Source organism: Pseudorasbora parva, chromosome 8, assembly GCF_024679245.1.
Source record: "Pseudorasbora parva isolate DD20220531a chromosome 8, ASM2467924v1, whole genome shotgun sequence".
In the NCBI taxonomy this organism is placed as follows: Eukaryota; Metazoa; Chordata; class Actinopteri; order Cypriniformes; family Gobionidae; genus Pseudorasbora; species Pseudorasbora parva.
The window spans coordinates 5035728-5049848 of NC_090179.1; the positions used below are offsets into that span (position 1 = coordinate 5035728).

Sequence of the window (14121 nt, forward strand, 5' to 3'; positions counted from 1 at the left end):
TCTCCGCGGGCCACCCGAGGGTGGTCCGCACCCCCTTCGGGGGGTCCCCGAGCAGTCAAGTCAGTTGTTCCCTGCCGGTCCGCCGCTTCAGGGCACTGCGCTTGTTGCTCAAAATACACCAGAGGCCAGCCTCGAGAGGCTGGTTCCCTTAGTAGATTTTCTAGACGAGTGGAAACGTCTATCAAATATATCTCTTTGGGTCCTGCAGATAGTAGAAAGGGGGTACGCCATTCAATTCAGAAGTCGGCCACCTCCTTTCTGCGGTGTCCTACCTACAGAGGTGGGCCCGGAGCAGGCTCTGGTAATGGCACAGGAAGTAGAGACACTCCTGCAAAAAGGGGCTATAGAGAGGGTTCCCCCTCCCAGCAGGGAGTCAGGCTTTTACAGCCGTTACTTCATCGTGCCGAAGAAGGATGGGGGCTTACGCCCGATATTAGATCTGCGGCTATTGAATCGCTCGGTGGCCAAGCTCAAATTCAAGATGCTTACACTCAGACAGATTGTAGCGCAGGTCAAATCGGAGGATTGGTTTGTCACCATAGACCTCAAAGATGCGTATTTTCATGTCTCCATCCTTCCACATCACAGGAAGTTCCTGAGGTTTGCCTTCGGGGGAGAGGCATACCAATATCGTGTACTTCCCTTCAGTCTAGCACTGTCACCCCGCACGTTCACCAAGTGTGTGGATGCAGCTCTGGCGCCGCTGCGTCTGCAGGGCATCCGCATACTGAACTATATCGACGACTGGCTGATTCTAGCGAATACAGAGCAGATGGCGGTTCAGCATCGAGATGCTGTTCTCGCCCATATGTCGAAGCTGGGGTTGAGGCTGAACGCCAAGAAGAGTGTGCTTTCTCCGGCTCAGAGAACCACTTTTCTGGGTGTGAACTGGGACTCGGTAATTATGCGGGCGCAATTATCGCCAACACGCATAGCATCGATCCTGGCAGCCGCCAAAGAACAGAAGCTAGGCCGAGCCGTCACTGTGAAACAGTTCCAGAAACTGTTAGGTCTCATGGCAGCAGCGTCCAACGTGATACCTTTTTGCCTACTGTAAATGAGGCCACTGCAGTGGTGGCTCAAAACAAAAGGGTTCTCCCCGAGGGGAAATCCGCTCCGCATGATCAAAGTCACGCGGCGATGCCTACGTGCTCTGGTCATGTGGAAAAACCCGGGGTTTTTATCTCAGGGTCCCGTGTTGGGGGCTCATGTTCGTCGCGTAACGCTAACGACAGATGCCTCTCTCACGGGCTGGGGGGCGACCATGAGTGGTCGCTCGTCCCAGGGTCTATGGCAGGAACATCAGCGGCACTGGCACATAAATCGGCTAGAGATGCTCGCAGTGTTTCTTGCATTGAAACAGTTCCTGCCCGACCTCAGGGGCCACCACGTACTAGTCAGGACAGACAACACGTCCGTGGTCGCCTATATAAATCACCAGGGGGGTCTGAGGTCTCGTCCGTTGGACAAATTGGCACATCGGATCCTCGTGTGGGCCCAAGGGAAATTGCTGTCAATCAGGGCAGTATATATCCCGGGGGCCCTGAATCAGGAAGCAGACAGCCTGTCGAGACAGGGGCCGAGGCCCGGGGAATGGAGACTCCACCCAGAGGTGGTGGAGCTCCTTTGGAAGGTTTATGGGAAAGCAGAGATAGACCTGTTTGCTTCGGCGGAGAATTCTCACTGCCCGCAGTGGTTTTCTCTGACCCATCCGGCCCCGCTGGGGCTGGATGCCATGGTACAGGAGTGGCCGAGGCTGCCTCTGTACGCCTTCCCCCCGATTGTCTTGCTTCCAGGAGTTCTGGAGAGGGTACGCCGGGACGGGGCCCAGGTACTTCTAGTGGCTCCGAACTGGCCGACCCGAGTATGGTTTTCGGACCTGATATCTCTCCTGGAAGGCTCTCCGATGGAGATTCCGACCAGGAGGGATCTACTCTCTCAGGCGGGCGGGAGATTCCTGCACCCACGCCCGGAGATGTGGAAACTGTGGGCCTGGCCTCTGAGGGGGCTAGGCTCATAGAGGAAGGTCTCTCGGCCGAGGTCGTAGAGACCATCCTACACTCCAGAGCTCCGTCCACAAGGAAGCTGTACGCTTTGAAATGGAGACTTTTCTCAGCATGGTGCAGAGAACGCCAGTGGGACCCAGTTAACTGCCCGGTTGGTACAGTGCTGGAGTTCCTGCAGGCAAGGTTCTCGGCAGGGTTGACCCCCTCCACACTAAAGGTGTACGTGGCGGCCTTGGGTGCCTTCCACGTCCCTTTCAGTGGAGTGTCTTTGGGAAGACACCCTCTAATTACACGCTTCCTTCGTGGCACTTTAAGGTTGAGGCCAGTTATGCACTCGAGGGTCCCAGCATGGGACTTGGCCATTGTTTTGAGGGGCTTGTCCGGACCACCGTTCAAACCTCTGGAGGAGGTTTCGGATAAGTTCCTCACCTTAAAAACTATCTTCCTTTTGGCCATTTCGTCTCTTAAAAGAATAGGAGATATTCAGTCCCTGTCAGTAGGGCCCTCATGTTTAGAGTTTGCGCCAGGGATGGTGAAAGCATTTCTGCATCCCAGGCCGGGTTATGTCCCCAAGGTTCCTACGAGCCCACGGGGCCCCATCACTCTACAAGCCTTCTGTCCTCCTCCGTTTATGACGTCAGACCAGGAAAGGTTAAATCTGCTGTGTCCTGTGAGGGCACTGGATACTTATGTCCACAGAGCTGCCCTGTGGAGGAAATCTGAACAATTATTTGTCTGTTTTGGACCCCCTAAGAAGGGGGCTCCAGTATCCAAGCAGAGGATGAGCAAGTGGGTGGCCGAGGCCATCTCACTTGCTTATGAAGCTACCGGGCAGCCATCTCCACTGGCTGTCCGGGCGCACTCTACCAGGGGTATGGCTGCTTCTAAAGCACTCTTGTCGGGGTCTTCCCTCCACAATATCTGCAACGCGGCCGGATGGTCGTCTCCGTCTACCTTCGTCAGGTTCTACGAACTAGACCTGGCATCTACAGTAGGGGCACAGGTTCTCTCGTAACCGTGTGCGCTTCGGCTTCACACATACGAGACACTTGGTCCTATGGCGATGTGGGTATAAGCGTTCTCACAGCGTTTCGACGCAGCTCGAGTTCCCCGAAAGGGAACGTCTCAGGTTACGTATGTAACCCTAGTTCCCTGAGGGAACGAGACGCTGCGTCGCTCTGCCATACTCCCGGCGTGTCCGTGATCACTTACTTCAGGCTTTATCAGAAGTTAGTTCCTGTTTGTTTTCACGGACGTTTTATAGCTTCCGGTCGATGACGTCATCACGCCGACGATCGATCTTTTTTCCGATGGAATGGTTCTACAGGCGCTTCACGACGCATTAACGCAGAGGCGTTCTCACAGCGTTTCGACGCAGCGTCTCGTTCCCTCAGGGAACTAGGGTTACATACGTAACCTGAGACGTTTTATATTATGCATGTTAAAGGTGCACTATGTAGTATTTTTGCAGTAAAATATCCAAAAATCACTAGGCCGGTGTTATATATTTTGTTCAGTTGAGTACCTACAATATCCCAGAAGTTTCCAACTATTTGTAAATTGTGAGAAAATTGCTATTTTAACTAATGACAGGGACGTTTCAGAATTGCATTTGAGGGAGTCGCCTGTCAATCGCGTCATATCTGCGTTACCCTCGGTTTCGGCTTTTATTTGGCAGGAGCGCTTTACTCTTAGCAGTGTGAACAAGTGAACGCACGGAGTAAAGTCATAACATCATTTTGAACACACTTAAATGTATCTAATATGATAAACAGAGCTACATTACCTCAAAATCATAACCGGAAGAGCGGATCAGTGCAGGCGCCCGGCGAATGTGTCCCGTCCCGTCATAATAAAAGTCCTGGTATTCGCGAGGCGGGTATTTGTTTAACAATCGCTCCAGCAGCTGTGCTCAGCTCCACAACACTCGCTCCTGCTCTGCTTTACACTACAGTAACGTTAATAACCGCATGCATGAACGTGATTTCTGCCCGAGTCCTATTTTCCACCGGCTGTGATGAGAAGACCACATGTCCCAAGATGCTGCGCTCACACTTTGCGTCATCAAACTACGATTTGTTTTGAATAGGCGCCCTCCAGTGGACGGAAAGTTGCATAGTGCACCTTTAAAGCAATATTTGATTTATGGTTATTGTTTACTGAGGGATGTGCATCCATATTGACCAGTATGTCCAGCTAATTAATATCAACATTTTAAATGCAATATAGCCTAATCGATAATCTAATAGATAATAGATAATCGTTGTCTTGTTTTAAAAGTATGTAGCCTATGTGCACTTATGATGAGGAGGAGGACCACCATGCCCATATATTGTTCTGTCGGTCTGGTATCCACACAGATATTTCTGCTGGAAAATGCACGTTTCATTTCGTGCACGCGCATATGACCACATGTTCATGCGTGACGCGGATCTTTTCTGAGCTGCAGTAAACAAACAACGTTGCCCTTTGTCGTTTATCGAAAATAAATAAATTGTATTTCTGAGGTACAAAGACACAGAACACAGCCCTGAAAGCGGCTGGCATTAGCCAGTTAGACAGACCAAGAAGTGCATAGCCTGTCTGTCCAGCTTAGCAAGACAAGAGAAGAGAGACGCACATCAACTTAACTTTAGGTTACTGTTGCTGACATCAACCTTGGAGAGGAGAGAACACGAGTTTACTTGATTGCTGTTCCAGCCATTCACTCTCATGGTGTTTTTTCCCCTGTTTTCATGGCCAGAATGATAATTTCGCCTAATTTTACCATTAGTGTTTACAACATTGATTGACGCGCTTTGATACGAGGGGGAGGCGGGGCCTTGAGTAATTTGACACGAGGGGCAGGCGGGCCGGCTCTGAATAGCATTAATATTTCAACTACACTTCAGTTGACAAATTTGGAGAAAACCTTTTAAAATATAAATGACACTTTCTAATAAATTGAGTCAATTTATTTTATTAAACATTTTAGCACAATCAATGACAAAAAAGATATAAAAGATCCTTTCTTTTAAAAAGAAAATGGGAAAAATAGGACAAATTTTACGACCTGCAAAAACATTACGACTTTTAAAAATAAAATTTGTTTCAGAAGTCTGATGTCATTATAACTACAGACCACAAAGCAACATTGTGTCGGCCCAGATCTGGCCCAGATCTGGCCCTCATCTGGCACATGTGGAATATGGATCTGGCCCACATGCTGCGATGAATGACGGCCCTTGAGTTGCCCACTCCTGTTTGCCAGATCTGAGCCACAAGCAGGCCATAGCAATGCCACATGTCAGCCAAGAGCAAAGAAATAAACCAGAACTGGACCTTATCTGAGTCACAAAATCTGTGTATAATAAATATGGAGTCATTGCAGACTTAATAAGCCTGTTAACAAGCAGAATAACTGAAGGAAAGATGAGAACAGAAAAAGAGACGAGCAGGAACACAAGAACTACAACTGACTTCAGCCACAGCTTTAGATGAAATCAACTGAAGATAAAAGAAGACATTAAATCTCTGAAGATCTCATCAGAGGATTAAACAACTCCACAAACAGCATTACCAGCTTCACACATTACTAACCAGACTGACTTTATTTCTGTCAGACGACTACAGAAGCTCTTATTGAGAATTAACAGAGGTTTAACTCTAATGTGTTTCATTTGAAGACACCATAACGGTGATCAGTGTTTCCATTAGTTGGGCTCTTTACTCTTATTATACATTTGTCTGTTTTTGGCTGCCATGAAAGTGTGTTTGTAAAACACATCTGCGGCAGCAAAAGAACCCTAAACAAACTGACATCAGATGAGGATGGTTACCTGTTAACAGTTTTATAATCATCTTAAAAATGACTGATGTCCTTTGGTTCTAACAATTGTGTTATTAATGGATTTCCATTACAACCCCTGAGTTACTGCAGCATCAGATCCTGCAGTATTAGTCAATAACAATCAGAATATTTTAACAAACAAGAGGGTAATCTACAATGACACACACACATCAAGAATTAGCGTATGAATCTCAACAATGGTGACAATCAAAAATGCGGAATAATCCAATTCAGCTGCATTATTTATTCATGCTGCAGTGCATGCTGGGTACCAGCATAGTACAAAACTCCCAGCATGCATTGCAGCATGAATAAAAAATGCAGCTAAATTGTCCTGTTTTAAATCAAAATATTTGCTCTTATTTGTTTCTTTTTTGTTGTTGTGACATTTAGTAGCTTTTTGTTGATCTGATTATTTAGAATATTTTGTTGACTGCCACCGTTGATGAGATTCATACACTGATTGTTGATGTCTGTGTGTGTCATTGTAGATTAGCCTTTTCGTTAAAATCTTCTAAATGATGGTTATAATACTGCAGGATCTGATATTGCAGTAACTCAGGAATTATAATGAAAATGCATTAATAACACAATTGTTAGAATCAAATGACATTAGTACATTTTAAGATGATTATAACCCTGTCATCAACAGGTAACCATCATCATCTGATGTCAGTTTGTTTAAGGTTCTTTTGCTACTGCAGATGTGTTTTACAAACACACTTTCACAGCAGCCAGAAACAGACAAATGTGTAATAAGAGTAAAGAGCCCAACTAATGGACTCTAGGGACGTAATTCATCGCAACATGTGGGCCAGATCCGTATTCTACATATGCCAGATGTGGGCCAGATCTGGGCCGACACAATGTTGCTATGTGGGAGGGGGTCCAACGGTTCAGGTTTAAAAAAATCTCTTACACCAAATGACTGCCTCGTTTCCTCTTTTCCTACATTCAGTAACATTCAAGAATATTAATATACTAATCATAATATGATTCACTCTAAAAAGTTGCTCAACACAAAATAATACATTTTAATGAATGTTGGTAACCAGACAGGTTATGGTAGCCATTGATTTCTATAGCAGGAAAAATACTATGGAAGTCAATAGCTGCCATTAACTTATTTTATGTTCAGCAGAAGAAAGACACTCATACAGGTTTGGAGGGTAGACATGGGATGTGTGTGCAGTGTGATATTCTTGCTCATGTTCATGTCTTTTGCACATCAAGAAATCTGTTAAATGATGTTATAACACATGGCAAGTTATGTCCATAATATCTGTATCTATAACATTTTCACATATTTTACATTACAATTATCTTTTTTATTATATTTTTTTCTGTTTTTCTTTCCAAGGTCTGACACCAGCTCAAGCTAAAGCAGCTAAATACGGTAACATACAGATATTTAAATGGTTCAGTCTTAGACCAAGTATCCAAAGCGTCTTATAATGTGTTCTTCTCCCATCTCCTAGGTTTGGGTGGAGCAGGTGGAGCTGGTGCTGGGCCTGGTTATGGAGGACTGTACCCTGGAGCAGGAGGTGAGTGGGAATGAACAATCAAAACTAACTAGCTTTGAGGCAAGTAAACTAAATCTCCATGAGTACTGTATATTCTGCTTTGTCGTTGAATCTCATATATTTCAGATTTCACATGTACATGTCCATAAACATCAAATTAAAAAAGCTAAGTATGGTCGATTTGCAGTTTGGTCACACAATATCTTTCTGTATAAGATGTCGTTTATTGGCTCCAAAATTAGCTGCAAAGTTTTTCTCCTTTCACCAGATCCTTCAAATCTGTACCAAATTTAGTTTGGCCACTATCTTGGATTTTGATTAAAATAATAATATTAATGATAATAATAACAACTGCAAATGACCAAGAATGACTAGAAGCCACAGAATATTTACTGAATGGATTTTTGTGTCTCATGGGGAAAAAACTGCTTATTTTGTTTAAAAATATGTCTTTTTAAAAAGATACAAAAAAATATCTAAACTACTAATTTAAACTTAAACTATCTTAAACTACTACTTAAACTACTTGTTTCTTTTGTCGTAGGTGCAGGTGGTGCACCACTTGGTGGAGTAGCGGGGGGAGCTGGAATAGCACCAGGGACTGGAGGTGAGTTTTACATCATGCTAATGTTGTATCTGATGAAACCTAAAATTCATGTTGTGAGGTCAAAATATTGCTAATAATGAAGTGTTAATTTAAAAAAAAGGGGAAGAGAGACTTTTCCCCCTAAAGTCACATACAGTATAAGGAACCATGAACTTCAGCAGTGGTTGTAGTGCGCTGTCAAGTGTGGTGTGAGTTCCCATTCAGTCGGTCACTCTCTACAAATAGGAATTTTGCTCGAGAGGCAAATCTACTTTGAGTGTAACGAAATGAGCCAATGCTAATTGGCATTTAATGATTGCACCAGCTGCTCTCCTATGCAACACGGGTATATGATGCCTAGCAAGTGGAAACTGGAACACATATTAGCTATTTGCTTCAGAGCCATGCACTTCATGTTTGCTTCTCTCTACAAGCAGTGTCTTACAAAAGCCCTATTCGGACGGGATTAGATTAACATGGGGACATGGGGGTAAAGTCATTTTACCTCAGGATGTCTGTAATATTAATGGCCAATTCGCACGGGATAAGACATCTCAGTAAAACTAGCAGAAGTGGGAGGAGTAACTCGCTTTACGCACCTCCTTGACGTCATGTGCGTATGACGTTACCGTTATCACGTGAGCAAACACACAAACTGAGCGCCAGTCTGAACTCCGTCTCCAATATATATGTGTGTTTTAATAAACAGTTAGGTCCAGTCTAACGATTCTGATTGGATTGTGTTGGTAATAGACACTTTCCTAGAGCTAAAATAAGTGTTGTGCCTCTAATAAGTGCTTTTGATCTTCTTTTTGCTTTAAATGAAATGCGGAAAATACTGGACGTTTGCCACAGATTTGTCCCACCACCTACAATGCAGCCGAATGCTTCAAGCGCCTCCAAGTTTTTTTTTTTACTTTTAAACAGGAAATGACAGAATTTTACCATACATTTTTACAGCAGGTCTATTGGAACAGGATTAGTATTACCCAAGGTCATTTTTCCGGACCTTTTTACAGAAGGTAAAAGTCTCTGTAATCTTTACTGACATTGTCCGTAATAATTACCAAGATGGCACATTCGGACGGGACTAAAATCACAGAGAACCTCTGGTAATAATTACTTTACCCCCACGTCCCCATGTTAAACTAATCCAGTCCGAATAGGGCTAAAGACGAGTCAGCTCTTCTAGGTACCTCTCGATTGTTATTGGTGGCACAGCACAGCAGTGGGGTCGATTTTTTGCTTCTTTTTTTGCCTTTATAAGAGCAAAAAAAGTTGTCTCATCGACAGTTAAAATGTGCGCTAGTGAGAGTGCTGAATATCCGTTTTTACGGCTGGTAAGAGAGCGCCTTCAAGGAGAGAGAGAGAGAGAGAGAGAGAGCACAATAGGCTGACCTATTTCCCTGTCTGTTTCCCTGTCCCTTCCCCTGCATGCTTCAGCTCCAAAGAGAGCAGTTTCCCTAAAAGAGCTTACGTTGGTAGAGCTTGCATCTTTTTAAAGATTACAATCTACCTGTATGTTTCTGGATGCGGTACTTACCCTGCCCTGAGGGATGGCCACGATCACTATCTCACTTGTCTGGGTGTCACGCAAGCTGAGGCTACAGTCGTGGATGAGTAAAGAAACCACTGCTGGAAGATGACCATCTTGAGATGCGGTCAAGACTCCAGTTCCTTAAAAGGAGTGAAGTACCTGTGCCTCTGCCTTGATATAACCCTCCTCAGAGAGTTACTTCTGGCAGTAGTGCAGGTGATCTGAGGATTATATTGAGTGCATTTCCCTCGGGGTACCCTCACTCCTCCCGCACTCTGCAGCCAGTAAAGCATCCGATGGAGCATGCTGGACCATTCAAGTTGTTTCCTTCGGAGCTCCCCACAACAACCAGATGTCTATTGGTGCATCAGAGGATGAGCCAGACCAGAACACAGGGACCTGGAGATCAGCCTCCTCAGCCAGTTGGGTCAACTGGGAAAAGAGCAAACTCCTTCCTGTGCAGAGGATCTCTTTCCTTATATGGAGTTGGATTCGGTCAAACAAACAGCAAGCCTCACAGAGGAACATGCTCAGTCGGCCCTGAATTGCTTGAATACATTCAAAGGCAGGACAGTGATCCCATTGAAACTTTTTCAGAGGTTCCTGGGGCATATGACAGTCCCAGGCAGTCGCTTTGGCAGTATCACCGCTCGGCTTGTTTCATATGAGACCACTTTAGCACTGGCTTCACTGCCGAGTCCCGAGATAGGCATGGCAGCGTGTGAGTATCACACCGGCTTGTCGCCAAACCTTCAGCCTGTGGTCTGACACCTTGTTTCTTCGGGCAGGAGTGCATGTAAAACAGGTGTCCAGGCATGCTGTTGTGTTCACAGATGCCTCTCCGATGGGCTGAGGGGCCAAGCACAATAGGCATGCAGTATGAGTGGTTCGGAAGGGCCCTCAACTGCATTGGTACATCAACTGTCTTGAAATGCTAGCAGTATGTCTTGCACTGAGCCGCCTGAAGAAACCACTACAGGGCAAAGATGTATTGGTCCGTATGGACAACACTGCGGCCATTCTGGACATCAACATACAAGGAAGTTGTAATTAACTTTCATAGATATATAAGGAGGAAAAAGGCAGGGTCAGCGTGACTGGGAATCGTGGTTTTATTTAAATACTCTTTTACACACAAAATAAACTCACGCACCCAGGGCTCTCAATAACTCTGTTCCATATAACTTGTACAGAGCAATCTTTCTCTGCAATCCATCTCCAGTCCACGAGTGCTCCAGTCTCTCTCTGTTGCCTGTTCTCCTCTGGCTTAAATGCTGCCTCTCTACTCCAATCACTGCAATCAGACACAGGTGTTTAACATCATGCACTTGACCTACTTACCCATGTCACTCTCCTGACGCTCTCTCTTCATGCAGACCTTGCTAAACCACGCCCGCTCTGCCACAGTGGTCTACACTCCCGTCGCATGTTGCAACTCGCCCGCCATCTCATCTTCTGCAGTCAGAAGCATCTGAGGTAGCTTCAGGCCATTCATGTCCCCAGTGTGCTCAACCGTGTGGCTGACAAGCTCTCATGAGCTGGTCCAGTTGATCTGGAGACATTTCAGCTCCTGGCTCAGGTCAGCCTGTTTGCCTTGCCAGAAATGTCTCACTGGCAGTTGTTTTATTCCCTGACCGAGGGTATACTCGGCACGGACGTACTGGCACAGAGCTGGCCTCTGAGCCTTCGCAAATATGTTTCCCCCAGTGAGCATACTTGCACAGAGTCTGTGCAAAGTCAGGGAGGATGAGGAACAAGTCTTGTTAGTTGCGGCCTACTGGCCCAACAGGACCTGGTGCCATGGTTTCTCCTCGCGCCAGCCCCTCCCTGGCAGATTTCTCTGAGGTTGGATGATCTTTCTCAGAGACTTTCTCAGACCTCTGTAAACGCCATATGTGGTCCCTGAAAAGGACACAGAGGTTCTAGGTGACTTATCTTAAGAAGTAGTTAACACTTTCACTTCAGCACGAGCACCGTCTATGAGACATATATGGCTCGAAGTGGAACCTGCTCGTTGAGTGGTGTTCTTCTCGCTGAGAAGACCCCTAAAGATGTTCCATCAGTGCCGTGCTTTCCTTCCTTCAGCAAAGGTTGGAGTGAAGGCTGTTTCCCTCCACCCCCAAAGTCTATGCTGCTTGCATTGTCAGGTCAAACCAACTTTATTTATATAATGCATTTTACAATGCCGATTTTTTCAAAGCAGCTTCACACTGTTAACTGGAAAATGATGCAACAGAATTTGATTAGGCTATACATTATTGGGTCTGTATGTAAGTTTCCTAAAGGAGAGAAATGAGATGGCATGCCCCGTCACCCTAACTGCTGTGACCCACTGGGGTGCTAGGTCGCGGGCTCGACTCCTCAGCCGAAAACTAATATGCATTCCACCTTTTACTCTTTTTATTCATATTCTCATTTAGATATACTCAAAGTAGATTGGCCTTTCTAGCGAGAGTCCTATTCATTGGTCATCGATGTATGAAAGCGAGACATTCAGCTAAAAGATGCAACGCAGAGAGCTGCTGAGCCTACTTTTGAATGACAAAACAACAAATGGTTCACTCTACTGATTACATTTGGGTCCATTTCATTTGGCACATGGCACGTTATGTCCATGATGTCTGTATCTATTGCATTTTCACATATATTACATTACAGTGATCATAGTTGCATTTATTTTTTATTTTTTTATTTTTCAAGGTCTGACACCTGCTCAAGCCAAAGCAGCTAAATATGGTAACATACAGATATTTAAATGGTTCAGTCTTAGACCAGGTATCCAAAGCGTCTTATAATGTGTTCTTCTCCCATATCCTAGGTTTGGGTGGGGCAGGTGGAGCTGGTGCTGGGCCTGGTTATGGAGGATTGTACCCTGGAGCAGGAGGTGAGTGAAAGCAAACAATCAAAACTAACTAACTAACTAACAAACTAAATCTGTTTCATCAACATTCTTTCAGTATCAATTGAGGGAGCTTTTGCTTGCGTTTGAGGTTGAACAGCACCCTCCATAGAACCGGGCCTGATAGTGGTTATTGGCTCCAAAATTAGCTGCAAAGTTTTCTCCTTTCACCAGATCCTTTCAAATTTGTACCAAAGTTAGTTTGGCCACTATCTTGGATTTTGAATTAAGCCATGTGAACCATGGTGAACCATCTTTTCACTACCACTTAAAAGTTACTGAATGGATTTTAGGGTCTCATGGGGCATTTTAAAGTGGTAGAGAAAATGTTTTACCATGGTTCACATGGCTTGTTTTATTAAAATAAGATAAAAAAAAATGTTAACATTTTCTTAAAAATAAGAAAATCATTAAAACATTTTTTTTAAATCTAAACTACTTAAACTAACTAACTTAAACTACTACTTAAACTACTTGTTTCTTTTGTCGTAGGTGCAGGTGGTGCACCACTTGGTGGAGTAGCGGGGGGAGCTGGAATAGCACCAGGGTCTGGAGGTGAGTTTAACATCATGCTAATATTGTATCTGATGAAACCTAAAATTCATGTTGTGAGGTCAAAATATTGCTAATAATGAAGTGTTAATTTAAAAAAAAAGGGGAAGAGAGACTTTTCCCCCTAAAGTCACATACAGTATAAGGAACCTTAAACTTCAGCAGTGATTGTAGTGCGCTGTCAAGTGTGGTGTGAGTTCCCCTTCAGTCGGTCACTCTCTACAAATAGGAATTTTGCTCGAGAGGCAAATCTACTTTGAGTGTAACGAAATGAGCCAATGCTAATTGGCATTTAATGATTGCACCAGCTGCTCTCCTATGCAACACGGGTATATGATGCCTAGCAAGTGGAAACTGGAACACATATTAGCTATTTGCTTCAGAGCCATGCACTTCATGTTTGCTTCTCTCTACAAGCAGTGTCTTACAAAAGCCCTATTCGGACGGGATTAGATTAACATGGGGACATGGGGGTAAAGTCATTTTACCTCAGGACGTCTGTAATATTAATGGCCAATTCGCACGGGATAAGACATCTCCGTAAAACTAGCGGAAGTGGGAGGAGTAACTCGCTTTACGCACCTCCTTGACGTCATGTGCGTATGACGTTACCGTTATCACGTGAGCAAACACACAACCTGAGCGCCAGTCTGAACTCCGTCTCCAATATATATGTGTGTTTTAACCCTCTGGGGTTCTTCATTTATGGGTCACACTCAGGACCTTCGGGTCTAAAAGGACCCGGAGGTCTGGAATCAAAAAAAAAAAAATTGAGTAAAATCAATGAAATATATTTTTGTTCAATAATATTTTTTCTTTTCTTTTTTGGTGTTTTGAGATAATTTTATGATTTATAAATAATATTTATGCAATAATTATGACCCATTTTGTCCCATTGAATATAATAGAATTTTATTTTATTTATTTTTTCCTTTTTTTATTAAAGCTGTATTTCATTTTAGAGTCAAGCCTAGGCCTCATGAAAGCATTTTTTTTATTTGATTGGTGCCATCTGGTGGACACAGTGAGCATTTTTATCACGCAATAGCACATTTTTACCACTAGAGTGCATTACAGAGCCTGTGTGTGTGTGTGTGTGTGTGAGTTTTTGTTTGTCTGTTTTGCACTCTTGATGTTTTAGAGATTCACCCCTTCACTGTTGAGTCCTTTTTTTCTGCATCCTGGCTGA

The 14121-nt window shown here is 44.4% G+C and overlaps 1 protein-coding gene across 15 annotated transcripts in view; it reads left to right on the forward strand.

Moving 5' to 3' along the window:
• Positions 1 to 14121, forward strand: part of elna (elastin a) — a 129720-nt gene that overhangs the window by 74183 nt on the left and 41416 nt on the right. For 9 of the 15 annotated variants that reach the window (XM_067449956.1, XM_067449959.1, XM_067449962.1 and 6 more), the window contains 3 exons: positions 7196 to 7231; positions 12300 to 12365; positions 12873 to 12935. The exons of 1 other annotated variant lie outside the window; for it this stretch is intronic. In XM_067449956.1, the coding sequence (XP_067306057.1) occupies positions 7196 to 7231; positions 12300 to 12365; positions 12873 to 12935 (165 nt within the window). Of the gene's footprint in view, positions 1 to 7195; positions 7232 to 7313; positions 7380 to 12299; positions 12366 to 12872; positions 12936 to 14121 lie in introns of all 15 variants that reach the window. 5 more of the 15 variants (XM_067449964.1, XM_067449968.1, XM_067449966.1 and 2 more) reach the window with 3 other exon arrangements.